At 43.0% G+C, this 22262-nt stretch overlaps 1 protein-coding gene and 1 non-coding gene across 8 annotated transcripts in view; one reads left to right on the forward strand and one right to left on the reverse strand.

Moving 5' to 3' along the window:
• The window catches only part of Tsc1 (TSC complex subunit 1), a 64310-nt gene that overhangs the window by 14749 nt on the left and 27299 nt on the right, over nucleotides 1–22262 (reverse strand). For all 7 annotated transcript variants that reach the window (XR_011370384.1, XR_011370383.1, XM_070014927.1 and 4 more), the window contains 10 exons: nucleotides 19736–19880; nucleotides 18029–18183; nucleotides 17610–17683; nucleotides 7844–8019; nucleotides 6490–6605; nucleotides 6055–6166; nucleotides 5610–5731; nucleotides 2475–2544; nucleotides 1711–1815; nucleotides 991–1549 (listed from right to left, as the gene is read on the reverse strand). Coding sequence is in view for 5 of the 7 variants with exons in the window: in XM_070014927.1 (XP_069871028.1) it covers nucleotides 991–1549; nucleotides 1711–1815; nucleotides 2475–2544; nucleotides 5610–5731; nucleotides 6055–6166; nucleotides 6490–6605; nucleotides 7844–8019; nucleotides 17610–17683; nucleotides 18029–18183; nucleotides 19736–19880 (1634 nt within the window). In the remaining 2 variants the exon portion in view is untranslated. The remainder of the gene's footprint in view (nucleotides 1–990; nucleotides 1550–1710; nucleotides 1816–2474; nucleotides 2545–5609; nucleotides 5732–6054; nucleotides 6167–6489; nucleotides 6606–7843; nucleotides 8020–17609; nucleotides 17684–18028; nucleotides 18184–19735; nucleotides 19881–22262) is intronic.
• LOC138822363 (small nucleolar RNA SNORA42/SNORA80 family) lies at nucleotides 20016–20149 on the forward strand. The gene has a single exon (XR_011370404.1). It is a non-coding gene; the product is annotated as a small nucleolar RNA SNORA42/SNORA80 family (small nucleolar RNA).

The following is a 22262-nucleotide window of genomic DNA, read 5'->3' on the forward strand; positions in this document are numbered from 1 at the left end:
AGCCTTCTCTGTGGAGACACTCAAGGAGTAGCTCTCTCTGGAGAAGCTCCTGATACAGGTCTTAAGACAAAAGCAGGTCATTTTTCTGAGCCTGTTATACCAAGTCTCACTTACAAAGAGGAAGTTTGAGTAAAATTACTGTCACATTCCACAGAGCCTATTATAGGCAAGAAAGATAAGAACTAACATTCCCCAAGAGCTTGTGCAGAAATGGCAGAGGAGTCCAACTTTGGACAGGTTAGTCTCTTCCCTGGAAAGCCCTGAAAAGGGCAATAAACAAAAGCTGAAACTGAACCTGGTTGCCTTTGTGGGAAGGGGTAGCATTAGGCCATCTGAATTTTCATAAAATATTGATGACCTGCTCATTTGCTCCAGTGGCCTGCAGACTATGCTCCTCCTATCTCTGCCTCCCCAGTAAGCAAGATTTATATGACACTACACCCAGCATAACATCCATGTGTATATGTGTGTGTGTGTGAGTGTGTGTGTGTATGGGTGTGTGTGGCGGGGGAGGGATAGGCAGGTGCTCTACCAACTTGAGCCACAGCACCACTTCTGGCTTCTTGCTCGTGAATTGGAATCAGATTTTTGGAGTCTCACAGATTTGTCTGCCTGGGCTGACTCCAAACCACGATCCTAGAGCTCATCTCCTGAGTAGCTAAGATTACAGACACGAGCCACTGGTGCCCAGCTTATAACCGAATTTTTAAACTCCAGTTTTCAGAAAGAAAATATAAAAACATTTGACCACTCTAACAGAACAATGGCACAAGAAAGAAACCTCATTTTAAAATAGAAAGCTATGTAAGGGCTCATCCAAGTACATGTGCCCTCACTCCTAGACAATGACAAGCCACAGATTGAATTCGAAGAGCACACAAGAGAACCCAATAACCTCTGGGTATGGATGGCAAGAGCAACTTCTGCCTGCACTTTTGCACTTTCTGTACTTCCTGACAGAAAAGCCTAGATCCCCTGGGGCTTACTGACTTGTTCAGTTCCTTGCTATGTGCGTCTGCTCCCTGCTGTATCAGCCTGTCCAGTACTTCCATTGGGGAGGTAGAGGGCACGTAGTCTTCCTCAGAGCTTCCTTTCACCTTCTTTAACAGCTCCTCAGTTTTCTTGCTGACAAAGTAACGGGCAGTCTTTGGCAAGGCCACCTCGAAGAGATGATCGTATGGGGGAGGCTGTGTACTTCCAAAGCCCGTACCCTTATGAGGCGGGATTTTGCAAGGGCTGGGAGTGAGGATACTGGTCTCCAGAGAAGTCTGGCGGTCCCTGTCCTCCGCAGGGCTGGAGTCAGCACCTCCACAGGGCAGGTCAATGGGAGTAAAGGCTTGCTTTGGTGTGTCAGGCCCACGCTTGTCCAGGGAGGAGTGGAAGGGCTCAGGGTTCACAATGGAGCCCCGAGTCCCAGATGGGGCTGAACATGTCTTCCGCTGAGAACCTGGGAGACTGTCTCGGTAGAATGGAGAGTCAAAACCTCCCCGAGGAACCACAGGATCTGCCTCTGCAGTGGTGATCTCAGAAAGCTCTTTAGATATTGCAGCTGAAACGAGGACAGAAAACAAGACAAGGCCTAGTAAACATTCAGTGTAAGCACATCTGACAGAGGTCCCAGGAAAAAACACCCACCATTAACCACCAGACAAGAAAACACAACCAAGCTGTGCATGCTGACGCTAGATCCAGTTCTGTGGGATACTGTACCTTCTTCCTTATCTTTTTCAATACTGTCTTCCTCAGAGGCCAGATCACCCAAAAACACTGGAAGATCACTTAGAGTAACAGAACCTTTGCTTCCATGTAGCTCTTCTGAAGAGAAACAGAGACAATTCCAGTCAAATAAATATGAGTAAGTACAAAGCTGCTTGTGTTATAATCAAACGTGCATGTGATCATTCTTCCTGCCCATTAGAGGCTGGAAATGACCCTCTTCTGAGGCTACCTCAAAAGGCTATGGTATTAATAATCCCGCTGAACATATAATGCTCAGGCTTTAACATCTCTGAGAACAAATAAAATCACATAGCTTGACCAGTTTAAACACAGAGCAGTAATTTAGGACAGTAGCTTGAACATTTTTTTCTTATTATTAGATTAGCTTTTAGAATTCACTACTTGTTTCCTATTTCTAAAGGTCAGAGTTCTGGGCTGGGAAGGTGGCTCAGTGGTAGAGTGCTTGCCTTGCATGCATGAGGCCCTGGGTTCAATTCCTCAGCACCACATAAGCAGAAAAAGCCAGGAGTGGCGCTGTGGCTCAAGTGGTAGAGCACTAGCATTGAGCTGAAGAGCTGAGGGACAGTGACCAGGCCCAGAGTTCAGACCCACGACAAAAAAAATAATAATAACTAAAGGTCAGAGTTCTGTGACACATTCCAGTGTTTTGTGATATTTCCACCTATCTTTGCTTTTAAATACATGTAGTCTAATTGGAAGAGACAGTGTGGTCTCTCATTACCCAGAAAGTTTACCTAATCCTCTATCATTCGGAAGATGGTGCTGTCTGTGTAGACATGGCCTTGCAGAATCGGTTCTCTCTTCCTGCAAAGATAAGCACAATTTATACCACACAGTAAAAAATGTTGCACATGTTCTTTAGAATATATAGTTTAAAGGTCAAGTCAGTGATTTTTAAACTGTTTAATTTCAGGATCCCTTTATATTCCTAAATATAAAGAACCTTAAGCACTAATTGTTATTGTATTAGAAATTAAAACAGGAATTAAATAAAAAGTTTATTTTAGGGCTGGGAAGGAGGTTCAGTGGAAGAGTGCTTGCCTTGCATGCATGAGGCCCTGGGTTCAATTCCTCAGCATCACATAATCAGAAAAAGCCGGAAGTGGCACTGTGGCTCAAGAGCACTAGTCTTGAGCTAAAGAGCTGAGGGACAGTGGCCAGGACCAGAGTTCAGGCCCACGACGACGACCACCACCACCACCACCAACAACAACAGTTTAATTTAAAAATAACAAATCTTCCAGATGCTGGTAGCTCACGGCTGTAATCCTAGCTACTCAGGAGGCTGAGATCTGAGGACTGTAGTTTGAAGCCACCTGGGCAGGAAAGTCTGTAGTCTGTAAGACTCTCACCTCCAATAAACTACTCAGAAAAAGCCAGAAGTGGCTATGACTCAAGTGGTAGAGCCCTAGCCTTGAGCAAAAAGAAGTTCAGGAGCCTGGAGCTGGTGGCTCACACCTGTAATCCTAGCTACTCAGGAGGCTGAGATTTGAGGATCGTGGTTCAAAGACAGGTTCAAAGCCAGCCCAGGCAGGAAAGTCTGTGAGACTGTTATCTCCAATAAACCACTCAGAAAACCAGAAGTGGCACTGTGGCTCAAGAGGTAGAGTGCTAGCCTTGAGTTGAAGAGCTGAGGGACAGCACCCAGGCCCAGAGTTCAAGCCCCATGACTGACAACAACAACAAAAAAGGAGTTCAAGGACAGTGCCCAAGCCCTAGGTTCAAGCCCCAGGACCAGCCTCACTCCCTAAAATAATAAGTAAAACTAAAACTAAACAAATCTATGCCATGTTAACATATATAGTTTTAATTTTAAAAAAACTATTTTTCTAAAACAATAAAACATGTATATTTTTTAATTCCCTTACTATCTGGCTCAATGCTGCATTTCCCTGTCTTTTTTTTTTTTTTGGTCAGTCATGGGGCCTGAACTCTGGGCCTAGATACTGTCCCTCAGCTCTTCAGCTCAGGGCTAGTACCCTACCACTTGAGCCACAGTGGCCACTTCTGGCTTTTTCTGCTTATGTGGTGCTGAGGTATCGAACCCAGGGCCTCATGCATGCAAGGCAAGCACTCTACCACTGAGCCACCTTCCCATCTCCCTCCCCCATCTATTTCTATACTCTATGTCCTACACTATGTTACTGAAGTACACGAAAAAAGTCTGTAGCCATCCAAATATGTAGCTACAAAAAGTACACCAAGGTTAACCTTTCATAAAATTGTGAGCAATCATCTCTAATCTCATAAAGAAACTTGATAAGTGGTAGTTTTAAAAGCCAGTTGCATGTGGAATCTGAAATCACTCTCCATACTATGGTAAAATCCACTGGCTTTTAATACAAGTTTTTAAAAATATTTATTGTGATTAGTAAAGTGTGTACAGAGGTGTTACCATTACTTAAGTCAAATTATGAATACATTTTCTTTTTGGACAATGTCACCCCCTCCTTTGCTTTCTCCCAGCTTCCCCCTGCCATCCCTTTTCCACAAATTGCAGAGTGCACTTTCTACTATGTCTACTGAGTACCATGCCTGCATTTGTTCACCCTTCCTCCCTCTCCACTTTCTGTACTATACTTTGCCCCCCAAAAGACCAAAAAATAAAAAATAAAAGCAAAATATACACCACCAGCAGCAATAACAGCAACAAAAAAAACCCAATGTTTCCATTTCCTGCCATTTGTTTTGATAAACAGTATGTTATACTTTTGGTTTCCTCTTCTAAGATTATCTTCCTTCAGTCTGACTGTGTGTGTGAATGCCTAGAATACTAACACAAGTTTGGGAGGTTTTTTTTGTTTGTTTGTTATTGTTGTTTTTTTGCCAGTCTGAGGTTTGAGTTTTCGGCCTGGGTGCTGTCTCTGAGCTCCTTTTGCTTAAGACTAGTGCTCTACCACTTTGAGCCACAGTGTCACTTACATCTTGTTCTATGATTAACTGGAGATAAGAGTCTCACAGACCTTCCTGACCAGGCTGGCTTTGACCAGTGATCCTCAGATCTTAGCCTCCTGAGTAACTAAGATTACAGGTGTGAGCCACCAATGCCCATCTAATACAAGTTTTTTGTGTGTGTGTTTGTTTTGTTTTTGCCAATCTGGGGACTTGAACTCAGGGCCTGGGCACTGTCCCTGAGTCTCTCTGTGCTCAAGACTAGCACTCTACCACTAAGCCACAGTCCCAGCCCACAAGTTTTTTAATATTCTTATTTCACTTAATTTTATCATTGGCTATAAATACTATCAGTTGTTCCCCTTGGTTCACTGTTTAGCAAATGCCTGCCAGATATCCAAATCTGAATAACCAGTTTGTCAGCACCTGATCTTTCAAAGAAAACTAGTGTTCTATGAAAAAGAGCAGCTAATTCAGCTCTAACACAATCCCACAGGGCCTATGACGACCTAATTCTTTGCTGTGCAATACACATGCTTTTTACATATTTTCTATTCTGCCACAAAGAATATTAATATATAATCTCAAGGGCCTAAGTTTAAGAAAATTCATCACTTTAATTTAGAATACTCAAAAAGTGTGGCTTTTTTTCTTCTGTTTTTAAATTTAAAGAACATGCCAAGGAAGAATAAAATGCCAACTGAGCCAGCTTGGCTTGATTCACAACACAGGACCACCATTCTACCCACACACTGATTCTGTACCATAAAGCACAAATGCCAATAGCTAGCATTACTAGGAAAGAAGATCTGACCTACTGATTCCTGGGAAGGATTCTGGAATCCTTAGGGTCGCAGATCAGACTCTGAGAAATATTCAAGAGCCTATCCTCTATTATTCTGACTGGACACCATCATATTTTGAGTCAGAATTCCATCTGGCATTACTAGGCTTCATAAGGTGAAGCTGGCACGCACCTTCCTGGGGGGTGTGGCTGTGGCCTGGGGGGTGTGGGAAATGTGCACATAGTCATCTGGATGGCAGGTTGGGGCTGGAGGAGGAGAGGTTGCTGGGGTTCCCAGAGGAGTTCCTTTTCCACCTGCCCAGAGACAAGGGTGAAATAAATAAATAAGTACTGAATCTAAGTTTTAGAAAAACGGACAATTCTTATCAGCATAATTATTACCACAAATTAGCCTGGAGAGTTAACTTTATGGGGAACTACATGAGTGTCTGTCTCTGTCTCTGACTCTCTCCCCCTTTCTTTTTATGGTTTACTTACTCATTCTGAAAGTCCCAGAAATGTGCATTAGGTGTCAAGAGCATTGTCAAGTATCCCCCAAACTCACTATGAGATCTGAACGGTGCTATCACAAAGGCAGGCCAAAACCAACCAATGAGATCCGATTATAACGTACGTACCAGTTGTGCCAAAAACTTTACTGTAAGGATGGGACAAATCAGATGGGACATTTCCAGGAGATGTTGGAGGAGTGGTCATACCACAAACCGAAGATGGGCTCCAAAGAGTAGCCTGGGAAGTTAATAAAATACATCAGTAGCAGCAAATGAATACTGCATCCTGCCTCAGATTTAAATCTGAAGTTCACTTTCAATTTGGCCTGTATAATTGTAAAGAGGCATTCCAGTAAAACTTTATCAATAGACAAACTGCAATTTAAATGTCTGAACTCCAAGATGTACAAGTAGCAAAAGCAGCTTTCTTTGTTCTTATCAAGGGCCCTCAAAAGGGCCTCACGCAATGTGAAAATTTCCCAACCATATACTAAATCTTAACCCAAACAGTCATCTTCACCAGGAGGCAGAGACAGACAGACACACTGTGAAACACCATACTTGTAGCGGCTCAGGTAACAGCCGTGCCGATGGGGAACTCAGAGTCTGAGGTAGCTGCCTGGGCGTACTGAACAACATCAGTTGAGTGGTGGAGTAAGGGGTGGAAGTAGCACTCCCTGAAACAAAAGGGAAGAACACAAAGGGTGAGAGTGGGCTTCATATAGTTCTAGACCATCTGGCAATGTTCAGTTCTCTTCATTAAAAAAAAAATTATTACAGCTGGGCACTGGTGGCTAACACCTGTAATCCTAGCTACTCAGGAGGCTAAGATCTGAGGACTGCAGTTCAAAGACAACTGGGGCAGGAAAGTCTGTGAGATCTTTATCTCCAGAAAACCAGTGGTGCTGTAGCTCAAGTGGTAGAGTGCTTGCCTTGAACTGAAGAGTTCAGGGGCAGTGTCCAGGCCCAGAGGCAGAGTTCAAGCCCCAAGACTGGTTGTATTAAGGTCTGAACTCAGGGGCTCATGCTTGCTATGCAGGAACTCTAGCATTTAAGTCAAGTGCCCAAAGCTTTTTTGCTTTATCTTTTAGGTGTGGTCTTACTTTCTTTTAGCCTGAGACTGAGATTTTCCTAATCTATGCCTCTCTCATAACTGGGATTACAGGCATGAACCATCATATCTACATTACATTAAGACTATGTTTGTTTTTGTGGATGGAATTTTCTTCAAGTTAGTTTCTGTTAATTTGATGTAACTTTTTTTTTTTTTTTGCTAGTCCTGGGACTTGAACTCTAGACCTGGATGCTGTCCCTGAGCTTCTTTTGCTCAAGGCAAGCACTGTACCACTTGAGCCATAGTACTACTTCTGGCTTTTTTGAGTAGTTTTTAAGTAACAGATCTTAACAGACCTTTTTTAAGTAATAGATCTTAAAAGATCTGTTAATGCTCTTTGAAAATGAAAGTTCTGGGAGGTCTGATGTCATTAAGCCTCAGGATAATGGGAGGGGAGACTGCACACTGTGTGTGACAGCTTCAGTGGTGCAGCCTATGTTGAAAACTAAGATTTTTCTGTGAATCTAGTTTAAATTGTCCAATTTTTCTCAGTGCTATAGCCCAGCAAGCCTCATCTGAAGTACCTAGAAAAAAATCAGGAAACTACCTTAGGATGTAGGGCCTAGCTGTCAAGTACTTAAGCCCTTTCTTTGTTAAGTGCTGAGGGCATATCACCAAATCTATGAATGCACTATCAGGTAGGAGATCAAGAACAACTGAACTTGAAGGAGAAATTAATCAGAAGAAAAGAAAGGCAAACTCAAATTTAAATACTTGGGTGAAAATTCCTGGGACATAAAATAAATATTGTTCTAGGGAAAGGCCTTCAAAAATCAACAAAGAGAAATAACACTTTTTTACCATAGCTATTCTGTGTATCAACATAGGGGCTGGTGGTAATATCAGCTGAACGAGGAGGAAAGCGGGTGAAGAGCTGGTGAGACACAGAATAACCATCTTCATAGGAGGCTTCCGTAGGGTCCAGGGAGATTTTGGCACACTCTATTACCACATCATGAGTTTCTAATTTCTTCCACCTGGAAAAGGTTAACGGAAGTCAAGAAAATCAAATATTAACTCATTTAATCACATCAATTAAATTAGTTAAAAAGGCCAACTCAGTGCCAGCCATGGGACTGTGACTGGCAACAAACGAGGTAGAACAATGGTAGGCCCAAGTAGAAAACAGTACTAGTTGAAGAACTAGCCATTCATCTTCCAAGCCTATTCTTCCCTATTTAAGAGGTACATCAAACCTGACACTGGTGGCTTATACCTGTAATCCTAGCTACTCAGGAAGGTGATATCTGAGGATTGTGGTTTGAAGCCAGCTTGGGCAGTAAAGTCTGTGAGACTCTTATCTTCAATAAACTACTCAAAAAAGCCAGTGGCTCCAGTGGTAGAGCGTTTGCCTTGGGCAAAAGAAATTCAGGGCAGCACCTAGGCCCAGAGTTCAAGTTCCAAGACTGGCCAAAAAAAAAAGTTACATCAAACTAACAGAAACTAAAGTGAAAGAAAATTCCATCCACAAAACAAGCATAGCCTCAATGTAACATAAACGCTGTGGAGCAAGTCTTTGAACAAATGTCACCAAGGAGTAGGGTAAGCCTGTAAGCTGGGCTGACTTAGTTTCCTAGAAAGTCACAGGATTCTTCTATTCTTCTATGTAAAAGGTTACAGCTAGAGAGGACATTTAAAGAGCTGTCTGAAGCTTCCTGTTGTAAGCCCCACTTCCACCTTTACCACTTATCCCAGCCCCAAGGAAAGATATTCTACAACAGAAATGCTAATACACCATCAGGAAAAGCAGGCTTTCCACAGATCAAGGGTTGCCAGAGGCAGGGGAAGAATGCAAGGAACTTCTTGAGGCCATGGAAATATTCTTTATTGGGATTATGACTTTTTCAAAACTTAATAAATTTTATTGTGTAAATTTTAGTCCACACTATACAAGTTAAGTTTTAAAATCATGCCTTCAAGAATTAAATGATCCAGGGGCTGGGAAGGTGGCTCAGTGGTAGAGCACTTGCTTTGCATGCATGAAGCCCTGGGTTTGATTCCTCAGCACCACATAAGCAAAAAGAAAAAAAGCCAGAAGTGGCGCTGTGGCTCAAGTGGTAGAGCGCTAGCCTTGAGCTGAAGAGCTGAGGGACAGCGCCCAGGCCGAGTTCAGGCCCCATGACCGGATCCCCTTCCCCCCCCCCAAAAAAAAGAATTAAATGATCCAGAATGTAATCTTTTTTTTTTTTTTTTTTGGTCGGTCGTGGGTCCTGAACACTGTCTCTCAGCTTTTCAGCTCAAGGCTAGCACTCTACCACTTGAGCCACAGCGCCACTTTCAGTTTTTTCTGCTTAGTGGTGCTGAAGAATCAAACCCAGGGTCTCATGCATGCAAAGCAAGCACTCTACCACTGAGCCACCTTCCCAGCCCCCAGAATGTAATCTTAAAGTTAAAAAGGATACAAAACTTTTTAGGCATAGGTCCACAAGTAGATCTGACAATGTTAAGTATTTAAGTGAATGTGGCTCAGTGGTGAAGGACTTGCCTAGTAGTGTTCAAGAGGCCAGGCCTGAGTTGGATCCCTGCACATGTCCATTTCTTTCAGCTCCTCTGAATTTGTCATTTGTTCCACAGCAGTCCTGATAATTGGCAGGATATTTGACATATGAATACCTGCTCAACATAGCATTATTGCAGGTGTTTCTAAGCCCCTGGTGATTCTAGCTGGGATCCTCACTTTCCGTTCCACCTCAGAGAGGGGCATTCCAAGGCTGGCTATAGTGAGATGTGTGACCTTGACAACGGATGTAGAATGCTCACTTCTTACAAGTTAAAAATTCCCTATATACAGAAGTGTGTCCAGGGCATGGGGGTGAGGCAGCTTCACTGAACAGCAACTGAGCAGAGGTGGCAAGGACATGGGCCCCTAGGGTTCTCACTGGACTTGTATATGGGGGCAGAATCATCTTCCCACATCCTTAGCAGGGCTAGAACTAGAACATGAGCAAGGAGGAGGAAGGAAGAGGAGAAGAAGAATGCCCATGGCTCATACCTGTAATCCTAGCTACTCAGATCTGAGAATCACAGCTCACAACTAGCCCAGGGCAGTAAAGTCCGTACAACTCCTTCCTTCCTTCCTTCCTTCCTTCCTTCCTTCCTTCCTTCCTTCCTGCCAGTCCTGGGGCTTGAACTCAGGGCCTGGGTACTGTCCCTGAGCTTCTTTTTTTTTTTTTTTGGGTCCGGTCATGGGGCCTGAACTCTGGGTCTGGGCACTGTCCCTCAGCTCTTCAGCTCAAGGCTAGCGCTCTACCACTTGAGCCACAGCGCCACTTCCGGCTTTTTTCTTTTTGCTTATGTGGTGCTGAGGAATCGAACCCAGGGCCTCAGGAATGCAAGGCAAGCACTCTACCACTGAGCCACCTTCCCAGCCCTCCCTGAGCTTCTTTTGCTCAAGACTAGCACTCTACTAACTTGAACCACAGCAACACTTCCGGCTTTTTCTGTTTATTTGGTACTGAGGAATCGAACCCAGGCTTCATACATGCTAGGCAAGCACTCTACCACTAAGCCACATTCCTAGCCCCTTTGTGAGACTCATATCTCCAATTAACCACTAGAAAAAAGAAGTGGCACTGGGGTTCAAGTGGTAGAGGCTACCCTTGCACAACACTTAGGCTCTGAGGAGTTTAAGCCCCACAACTGACCAAAAAAAAAAAGGGGGGGTAACTATAGTAGTAAAGGGAACCTCTGGGTCTCCTTCTAACCTTTACTTCCAATGCTGTTGGCTAACTTGCTACTGTACTTCAGTATTTTCTAAAAATACGCTCTATGTTTTTTCTTTCTTGATATGACTTTTAGACTTTAGACTTTATCAGCCTCCTATTATAGTAGGAGCAGACTGAGGTTGCTGTCCTTTGTCTTGTCTCTCCTCCTCAATGATCTCAGAAGTGTACCATTATTTTTTTCATTGTTTTCATTTTTTTAATAAAATCTATTTCAATAATCATTAAGAAAAGAGTATTAAGAACTATTCGCAGCTGAACCAAATACAACATTGATATCTTCTTATTTGGCTTTCCTGGAGTTTTAATAGTTGTTTCTTTTTCTCTGTTTTCTCTTTCTTCTTTTCCATTTTTTTTCTCAACTTAGGACACAATACCTAATTTTTATTTAGTGAAATGCAACTATGTCAATCTACTCCATAGTATGGACCTTATGAATCTTCAGACTGCTGTTTCTTGACACTTCCCTAGGCTACAACCCCAGCTTCCTGAACTGTGTCTTCCTCCTCCTTGTTGTACCTGATGTTGATAAAATACATGCTCTTATAGCTAGCCAAGGCAAATTTGAGTCCCTGTGTCTCCTACCTGATAATTAACTTAGTTGATATAGAATCCTAAATTGAAAACCTTTTCAAAGGATTTCTGATTCCTTATGGTTTGGGTTTTCTTTTTCTTTCTCTGAAAAACTTGTTTCCCACAACATGTGAAGTTGGTGCATTCTTCTACATTGACTATGCCCCATGCCCTACATAAGCCCCTCCAATCTAGTAGCAAGCCAAGTCCTTCAATTCTATGCGTTTATTATTATTGGAAATATTTTGTGGTGCTGAGGATTAAACCCAGCACTTTGTACATGCTAGGCATGAGCTACAACCCCCAGCCCCTAGGAATTGTTTCTATATTATCATTTCTTTTACAATTCCTTCTTCCATCAACTTCCATCAATTTTACTTCTTTTTTAAAACTTCAGGGTTTTTTTGGGGGGGGGGGGTAGGCAGGGGTGATGGTTCTAGGGCTTGAACTAGGTAGGGCCTGGGCACTGTCCCTGAGCTTTTGCACTCAAGTCGAGAACTATACCACTTGAGTCATAGCTCTACTTCTGGCTTTTGGGTGGTTAACTGGAGATAAGAGTCTCATAGAATTTCCTGCTCAGCCTGGCTTTGAACCATAATCCTCAGATCTCAGCCTCTTGAGTAGCTAGGATAATAGGTATAAGCTACCAGTACCTACATTAAAACATTTTCCATTGGATACTGGAACTTTCTGTACTGATTATTTTACATTACTTCCCTATTATCTATTTTTATCCTTTGGTTATTCTTTCTTTCTTTTTTTCTTTTGTCAGTTGTGGGACTTGAACTCTGGGCCTGAGCACTGTCCCTCAGCTCTTCAGCTCAAGACTAGTGGGCTACCACTTGAGCTACAGCACCACTTCCTGGTTACACTTTCTAAGATAGTCTCAAGTTTGAAATGTTTATTTGACTGAGTGAGGTGGCTCATGTCTGTTATCCTACTTGAGAGATGGGAGATCAGGTAGATGGCATGTTGAGACTAGCCCTGATTTAAAAAAAAAAAGTTTATGGGACCTACATCTCAACCAATAAAAAAAACTAGGAGCCACGGTGTGCACCAGTCACCCCAGCTACTACATAGGAAACATAAATAAGATGATCATCTATGTTAGCCCAAATATGAATGTGAAACTCTATTTAATAAACAGGAGGGGAGCTGGGAAGGTGGCTCAGTGGTAGAGTGCTTGCCTTGCATGCATGAGGCCCTGGGTTCAATTCCTCAGCACCACATAAGCAGAAAAAAGCCAGAAGTGGTGCTGTGGCTCAAGTGGTAGAGTGCTAGCCTTGAGCTGAAGAGCTGAGGGACAGCACCCAGGCCCAGAGTTCAAGGCCCATGACTGGCAAAAACAAAACAAAACAAAACAAAACAGGAGGGCTGGGAAGGTGGCTCAGTGGTAGAGTGCTTGCTTTGCATGCATGAGGTCCTGGGTTCGATTCCTCAGTACTACATAAGCAGAAAAAGCCACAAGTGGCACTGTGACTCAAGTGATAGAGACTAGCCTTGAGCTGAAGAGCTAAAGGACAGTGCCCAGGCCCAGAGTTCAGGCCCTAAGACCAACCAAAAATAAATAAATAAATAAATAATGTGTACTTTTTTAAAAAAACAGGAAAAGCAAAAATGGTGGAAAACTCAAGTGATAAAGTACCTGACTAGCAAGTGCAAGGCCCTGAGTTCCCAGGATCATCGAAAAAAGTCTATTTGGGGTATCATTTTTCATTTTCAAGTGTTTTATTCTTTAGTCTCAGAATGGTCCTCCTGTGACATCCTAATCTTCAGACAGCCAGAACACAAATGCTATCCTCTGCAGAAGTTCTCTACAATTTCTCTGCTTTCTGTAATCAGTGTTTCTTTCTAGTTCCTTTTTCTCCTCTATCTTTGTTTGTTTATGGTTTTTTTTTTTGGTCCGGTCATGAGGCTTGAACTCTGGGCTTGGGCACTGTCCCTGCACTCTTCAGCTCAAGGCCAGCACTCTACGGCTTGAGCCACAGTGCCACTTCCGGTTTCCTAGTGCTTTATTGGAGATAAGAATCTCATGGACTTTCCTACCTGAGCTGGCTCTGAACTGTGATCCTCAGATCTCAGCCTCCTAAGTAGCTAGGATTACAGGCATGAGCCATGGGTACCCGGCCTTAATAAGTCTTAATAAGATTTTACCTCCAATTAACTAACAAAATACTGTACTGGATGCATGGCTCAAGTGGTAGAGCACTCATCATGAACAAACTGCCAAATGAAAGTACAAGGCAAAAGTGGCATTCTGGCTCAAGTTGTTGAGTGCTGAAGAGCTGAGGGACAGTGCCCAGGCCCAGAGTTCAAGCCCCACGACCGACAAAAAAAAAAAGCACAGGCTTTGAGTTCAAACCCCTATACTGGCACACACACATGCATGCACACAGGCATGCACGCATGCGCGCACACACATATACACACACACAGAAATTGGATGAAACAGAGTCCTAACATGTTAATGCTTCAAAGCTATAAGTTAACTGATTTGTACTACAGAATCCTTAGATAGTGAAGAACTCACAGCATAAGAGCCTCTGGAACAACTGCAGAAGATGAGGACCTAAGGTAACCGGGGTGAGATTTGATGTGGGAGCACTGAGCATCTAGAGGTCCCTTCCCAACTCTAGGCTCCTAGGCAATGACTCTTTTCTCACCAGAAATCTGGATTATTCTCTGGAGAATAAATAAGGATGATGTATTCCACAGTTGTTGAGAGCACAAATTGCAAACAGGAGAATTAAGTGAGAACTACATTCTGAACACCAATACCACCAAACCCTCCTCACTTCCAGTCTCTTCCTCCAGCTGTAACCAAATCCTCACCAGCCTGGAAACCAGAAGAGTCTTTTCTAAGCACCTGACTACCTCAAAAAGACAAAACTGATATCAGTATCTCCTGTAAATGGTCAGATCAACACACAACAAAATCCAAGGTCAACACTTTTTAAGTCTCTCCATCTAAACACAAGCAAACTACTAAATCCTTGTAGAAAGCCTCAGACTTACAAAGAACAATTCAAAACAAAAATAAAGCATCTTAGTGCTGGACACTGGTAGCTAATGTGTGTAATTTTAGCTACTCAGGAAGCTAAGATCTGAGGATCACAGTTCAAAGCCAGCCTTAACACCAGAAAACTGGAAGTGGTACTGTGGCTCAAAGTGGTAGAGTGCTAGCCCTGAGGAAAAGAGCTCAGGGACAGCGTCCAGGCCCCAAGTTCAAGCCCCAAGATGGAACAACAACAAAAAAAAGCATTTTAGAAGAAATAGGCACAAGGAAAACAAAACAAACACTGTCAACATTCTCCAAGACACAGAAGACTGTATCCAGAAAATAAAAATAGGCTACCATTAAAAGAAGCACTCTAGGGCTGGGAAGATGGTTCAGTGGTAGAGTGCTTGCCTTGCATGCATGAGGTCCTGGGTTTGGTTCCCCAGCACCACATAAGCAAAAAGAAAAAAGCTGGAAGTATCACTGTGGCTCAAGTGGTAGAGCGCTAGCCTTGAGCTGAAGAGCTGAGGGACAGCGCCCAGGTCCAGAATTCAGGCCCCGTGACTGGACAAGGGAAGGGGAGGGGAGGGGAGAGGAGGGCAGGGCAGGGGAGGGAAGGGAAGAAGCATTCTAGCGGGGCACTGGTGGCTCACCCTTGTAATCCTAGCTACTCAGGAGGTTGAGATCTGAGGATCGTGGTTCAAAGCCATCCCAGGGAGGAAAGTCCATGAGACTCTTATCTCCAATAAACCACTAGAAAACCGGAAGTGGCACTGTGGCTCAAGTGGTAGAGCACTCGTCTTGAGTTGAAGAGCACAAGGACAGCACCCAAGCTCACAGTTCAAGCCCCATGACCAAACAAAAAAAAAGCATTCTAAAAATATTTTTTTATTTTTATTTTATTCGTTTTTTTGATTATGTGGTACTGAGGATTGAACAATGGGCCTCATACACTCTTCCACTAAGCTACATTCCCAGCCCCTAAAAATAAATTTTAAAAGAAGCCTTCTGGAAACTAAAAAGAATACTTGGTGGTAGCTGGCATCAGTGTTCACACCTGTAATCCTAGCTACTCAGGAGGATCAAGGTTCATACCCAATTCTCAGCCAGGGGCAGGAAAATCTGTGAGACTCTTATCTCCAAAAAGCCTAAGGCTCAAGTTGTACTCAGGGACAGCACCCAAGCCCTGAATTCAAGCCCCAGTACCAGGATAGCACCCACCCCCACATATACACAATCGTGGTGGTAGAAATAGCAACTATCACTAGCACAGGACTAAAAGCCAAAGATAGGGAAATCTAAAGTAAAACATATTGGTAGAAAGAAAAAAACAAGAGATCTCAATCACAATACTAGTTCTGGATGGAAAGACAGGGACAACCAGAACAATGAAAACCAAGCACAAAATATGAATGAAAATTTCCTAGAACTTAAAAGAACAGAACTGTAAGCTGAACAATGAGACTAGATTCACACTAAGGTACACCAGAAGGAAATTTCAGAGTATCATGCCAGTAAGAGAAACACTGTGCCAGCTCCCACATAGGAAAATACAGATGATCTAACATCAGAATGTCTTTGGATTTCAACGGCAACACTGGCAGCAAGACAGCAATGGAATACCGCCCACAATCACTAAGACTAACTCCTAATAGAGAAGTTTACAACCAGCCAAACAACTGCATCTGTCCTCAGAATGCTATGATAGCATACTCCAAGAACAACTGAATAAACCTAGAAAGAACACACTAGACACAGGAAATGAGATCAGGCTGACAGCCAAGTACCAGGTACAGACCACAACCAGTTTGGTTCAGAACAGACCTGCCAAAGAACAAGCACAGTGCAGGCTACCTTCAATGTTCTGCTGCCTTGCATTTCCCTTTTAGCCCTGGAACACAGCCAGATGACCTGGCCCAGATAACTGTTGAAGTTCTTACTCTCCCTTCTCTGTCAGATCAGCAGAGGATGTTGATTTTCCCCCCAAGAAAGATTCTGCTGGGCTCTACTCCTAAGAACTGGAAACAGCCAGCACAGCACATCTTGTATCAGCCCACACTTGGAGGCTATGCCCGACAAGCTTCACTTGTGACCTTGTGCAATCACTTCCCCAAAGGGGCAAGGAAGGTGTAGCCAAAGCAGAACAAGGCTCTGGCACTGCTCTGGCCTTCATCCCTCATGAGACTGCCCTTCAGCTGATCTGGTTCCCAACAGCGACTCAAAACAGAGCAGCATATGCAACAAAACTAGAAAGACAATTGAGGGAAAAACTAACATAAAAGTAACAGCAGGGTTGGGATGTAGTTTGGTAATAAGTGTTTGCCTAGCATGCCCAATGCCCCAGCACTGCAAGAAAGTAAAATAACAACAAAATGAAACAAAAAACAAGAGCAATAGTTGTCTCTAGGTGGAACAGGGAAGAGGGTCTCATGGGGGTCTCCTAAGGTATTGGCAATGCTCCACATTTTAGGCTGGGTGCTGACTTAGGCTGTGTGCATTTGTGTTATTATTAAACCTTACATGTACACTTGTCTACAATTCTATCCATACGATGCATCTCATAAGAAGTCGCTTTAAACTGACTGAGCTGTGTCATGGGGACAAGAGTTCATGAAGAGATGAGACTCTTTGTAAGGGAATCAAGCAAGCCAGCCTTTTCAGCAAGAGACCCCAAAGGTCAACAGCTGTAGCTCAGTTTCCTCCAAAAGCTCCATCCTCTCACTGGGGAGAATAATCCTGTCTGCAGCCAGAAAATGTAGGGGTAGGAGCTATGCTTCTCAAGGTGTGGCTCATTGAATTTCCTTCACTTCCCTCCTCAACCTCGGCTCCATTCAACTCAGGAGCCTTGCAGGCAGGTTCAGTTGACTCCAGAAAACAAACCTGGGAACTCCAAGAGTGCCCAGGGTGGGTTGACAGGCACCATATGTGAGTGGAGAAATCCAGGGAGGCCCACCAGTTGAAATACAGCCTTTCTACAATCCACTTGTTTTTAGACACCCCCTTCACCTCCTTCCTTGAGCAATGCTACCCCCACCAACGGGTAAGTCTTCCTGGGCTCTGGGGGCAGGATCTTGCTCTGCCACTGCTCCACGGTGAAAGGAGCTATGAGCTCTCAGACTATGAGGAACATACTTTAGACTCAAACAAGTTCCACCTGATTTTCTAAGTAGAACATCTATATTCCCAACTCATACCTCAACAGGGATCTCTTAGATCACAGTTTCAATCTCTTAAGAGACTCTTAAAAATTCTATCACTAATTTAGTTTCTATACCTTCGAGGGTCCAGTTCATGGTCCTTGGATCCAGTCACTAATTCCGGGTGAATTCGCACATGCTCCATCATTGGCTAGAAGAGTTTGGGTTGACAAATTATAGGTATGAATTTTGTGGCATATCCACAAAATGGAATATTACTTGACAATAAAAAGGAATGAAAAACTGATACATGTAACAATATGAACTTTGAAGCATGTTAAGTGAGAAGCCAGTCATAAAAGAGCATATTATACACCTTTTATAAGAAATGTACATAATAGCAACTGTGGTGCCTATGAATGAGGTGAGGGTTTTGGAGGAAGGCTGGATTTCTTTACGAAATTTCCCCTGGTGCCATACAATTATATAAAAGCTATAATTGTAACTTGTCTGAATAATATACTAAGTAGCAAATAAATGAACATTTTTAACTTACCTTGACCACTTCTTCAAAGGTTTCTAAGTTTTCCTTCATACTATAGTGAGAACGCAGAAAGGAGACGAAGTTGCAAGGGTACATTCCATAAAGGCGATGAAAGAGGGCATAAACACTGGCATGGAGATGGACAAGGTAGATTTCTGTCACATGGCCTAAAAAAGGAATCCAGGAAGAAGAGACTTGGTTATACTTACACGGCTGACAAGTACAAAGCCTGCATGAACACACGTAAGTTTTTATGTATGTACACCCCTGTAGCACTTCAAAGAGGTTAAGTCACAGTGTCTTTCTCTGAACACCAGGCACTAGTATTTAAAACTTACCAGTGGCTTTTATGGCCTTTGGATAAACTTCAAACTGCTTAGTGTTATCCAATAGGACTGCCTTCCTCCACAGTCATCCTCCAAGAAAGGCTCACAGTATTCTCACAATACCAAGTAGCCTATGTATATACCAAGTAGTCATGTTCCCCATAATTTGAAATGATACTTTTCCACAGCTAATGCAGCACGTACTTCTGGGGGGAAAGGACCAGATTACTTGCCTCTCTAGCTCCTGAGCTTTTTTTTTTTTTTTTGGGGGGGGGGGGTCCGGTCGTGGAGCCTGAACTCTGGTGGGCCTGGGCGCTGTCCCTCAGCTCTTCAGCTCAAGGCTAGCACTCTACCACTTGAGCCACAGCACCCTTTCTGGCTTTTTTTTTTCTGCTATGTGGTGCTGAGGAATCGAACCCAGGGCCTCATACATGCAAGGCAAGCACTCTACCACTGAGCCACCTTCCCAGCCCATAGCTCCTGAGCTCTGCACAGTTCGTAATATGCAATGAACATTCAAGTGTTTGTGGATCAAGCATGTGAGAACCTTTTAAAATCAGGATGCTATCTTGGCTATGCAGAGCTATAACTGAAGACTGAAAAACAGCTATTATGCAGAATTAGCATAAATTGCCAGAAGCAGGGGAAATGGACAATTCCATTAATTCAGTCTTACCCAGACCCTATGGAAAACTCAGCAACTCCATATGGAAACTACTCTTCTAACAAAGAAGGTCCTACTAAGTAAGCCAGCATCACTGCAGGCCTGTGCCTTTTGTTTAATCCTGTCCAGCAAAGCACTCGCTCTGGCAGATCTTACAGATCATACCCTTTCAATAAGAAAATTTCATACTGAGATTACCAAAAGATTCTGAATTTCACAGGCTTATAGTTTCTGAATCACTTTGATAAAGTATGTGCTACCTGCTGACAGAGAAAAAGCATTCTGGTGCATTTGGAACTCAATTACTAATTAGGACACCAGCAATTTCCCCCCTTTCTACATATATAACCAACCGGTTCTCAGAATCAAAGTTTGTGTTCTGACACAAAAGATCAGGATCGTAAGTCAAAAACAGTCCACATGACATGCTTAGTCCTATCTACAAGTACATGGATGGAAGTTATGTTTCAGTTTAACTCCTGAAAGTCCAGGAGAAGTTTTCAGTCTTGCCACATGTAATCCCATCAGGCAACCAAAAGAAGGCAGGTAACTCACCAGCTGTGTCTCCCACATGTGCCTGCATAGTAGACATACCTAAGCATTTCCTCATATCTAGTCAACACCACTCATTTCAGCCTTCAACTTCGCATCTCCCTCACAGCAACTGCCTGTTGACCAGTAAGTAGGATGTACCAGGTGGAACCTTGATAGGGACATGCGGATCTATACCTGGTTTCTTTAGGCACCATGACGAAAGACGGCCAAAGATATCAAAGAAATCGAGCAGGTGCTGCTTCCCCGACTGTGGGATCATTGGTAGCATGGTGATCAACACCAAGACACCTGTTGTGAGAACGACGATATCGGTGTCCATCTGTAGAAAGAAGGGCAAGCAGAGTGTCAGGCCCAGCACTAGGCTCAGTGTTGCACGTTGCATGATGAGGTTCTCAGTACTGAGAGATCACAAATCAGAAGCTCCTCACATGATCGTTTCGTAGAATGCCTCAACAGATGGGTTGGATTTATGGCAGGCCTGTCCCCCTGGGCCTCTCATAGTGTCCCATGCCAGACCAAACTGTGGCTCTGAACCATTGCCTGGCCTTTTTACCTGCAGGCTACTGCCACTGAAGGGGTTTCACAGAGGAAAAAAAGACCCTAACTCAAAATAATTAAAAAACGGTAATAAAGAAAAGAAGACTGAGATGTAGTGACACAGTGAATCTAGGAGAACCATTTCCAACACACTTATACCACTGCAACTGGGAAGTTAGTTTAACTTGGCCTAAGAACTCACCAAGTACCGAAGCCTCAAGATCCCCTCTTATAGTCAGATAGAAACACAGAAGTTGGTTGATAACAGAACACAGAAATATTGTTCGGTTTTCATCCATCCATCCATCCTAATCCTAAGATACGTACTTTTTGTTAAGTCAATTTAAAAATATTGCCAAAGCCGGGTGCAAGTGGCTCACACCTGTAATCCTAGCTACTCAGGAGGCTGAGATCTTAAGATCACCGTTCAAATCTAGCCCGGGCAGGAAAGTCCATGAGGCTCTTATCTCCAATTAACCACCAGAAAACCAGAAGTGGCACTGTAACTCAAGTGGTAGAACACTCACTTTGAACTGAAGAGCTCAGGGACAGCGCCTAGGCCAAAAGTTCAAACCCCATAGGCGATAAAACAACAACAACAACAAAAAACCTACTGACAAATAATTCATTCTTCTTTTTCTTTTTTTAATTTACAGAGCTGGACATCAGACCCAGGGCCTCACGCATGCTGGGAAGGAGCTCTACCACTGAGCTGTACCTTCAGCCCAACCCACTGTTTTTTTTTAAAGGATGACTACAAAATTATAATTGGAGAAGAAATTCAAATGGCATTAACAAGACAACTTATTTGCTCACCTTTGTAGCAGTATTTGCAGAACCTCAAATAAGCTCTAACCATGCTCTTAGCTTAAATGTCAATTCAAATAACTTTAAGCTAAATGAAAACACAACACTCAATGAAAAACTATTCAGCTCAGACTAACTATAGCATCTTACCTGACTCACAATTAAATCACAGATCTTTGTCAAGTATCTGAAACCTGGATTTATAAACAAGACACTTATCAAGAGACTACCACATAGTAGGCTAAAACATCCATTACTCCTATTAAAAGAGGCATCTATAAGTCTGGAAATAAAGCTTTAAATGTATTTAATTTTTACACCAAGCACCAATTTTCTATTGTGGCAGTTATCTAATAAAAAGAATAATTTGGTTAAAAAAACTGAGAATATAAAATGAGAATGCATAATGAGACCACCAAAAAGAACTAATTTCATTTATATAACATTCTAACTGCAATCCTGGATAACAGTTCCTGAGTAATATTTAAGGCATATTACCCTTTTGAACTGTTTTGTATTTTTTCTATTTTTGATACTGAGGTTCAAACTCAGAAAACATTGCTAGGCAAGTGCTTTACCACTGAGCTACATCCCAGAAAGGTAAATGCTTTACAATCTGGCTAAATGTGGTTCCTCAAAATTGGATTATCTTCTATCAATCCATTTGCTCTAAGGATTTGAAGTTGTAAAAACTGTTCCTGTATCCAGGTGTAATGGTGCACACACCTATAATCACAGTACTCTAGAAGCTAAGGCTACATAATTAGACTATCTCAAAAACAAACAAAAACCAGCCAGGCACTGGTGGCTCACGCCTGTAATCCTAGCTACTCAGGAGGCTGAGATCTGAGGATCACAGTTCAAAGCCAGCCTGGGCAGGAAAGTCTGTGAGACTCTTATCTCCAATAAATCACTAGAAAACCGGAAGTGGCACTGTGGCTCAAGCGGTAGAGCACTTGCCTTGAGCTGAAGAGCTGGTGTACAGCGCCCAAGCCCAGAGTTCAAGCCCCACGGCCGACAAACACACACACACACCTGTTCCTGCTTTTTCATAACATCAAATGCACATTTTAAAATACCTACTTCTGGGGATGACAAAGCAGGTGCCCTTCTTGGCAGAAACAAAAGTTAATATGCACTGTGCTGTAGCAGATGAATCGAGGGGCACTGACACCCAGCCCCCAAACTGCTGGATATGCCTGCATCTCTGAAAGGGAGGTAGTGGCTAGGAACCATGCTCACTGTTTTATATATGCAAAATAAGTACAGGTGCCAAAACAAACTAAGAAAGTGAGAGAAGGGGAAGAAAAACTTGATGGAAAAAAAGATAATGGCACTGGTACACATGATGGTATGC

This window comes from Dipodomys merriami, unplaced genomic scaffold (assembly GCF_024711535.1).
Source record: "Dipodomys merriami isolate MVZ:Mamm:240054 unplaced genomic scaffold, mDipMer1.0.p SCAF_11, whole genome shotgun sequence".
Classification (NCBI taxonomy): Eukaryota; Metazoa; Chordata; class Mammalia; order Rodentia; family Heteromyidae; genus Dipodomys; species Dipodomys merriami.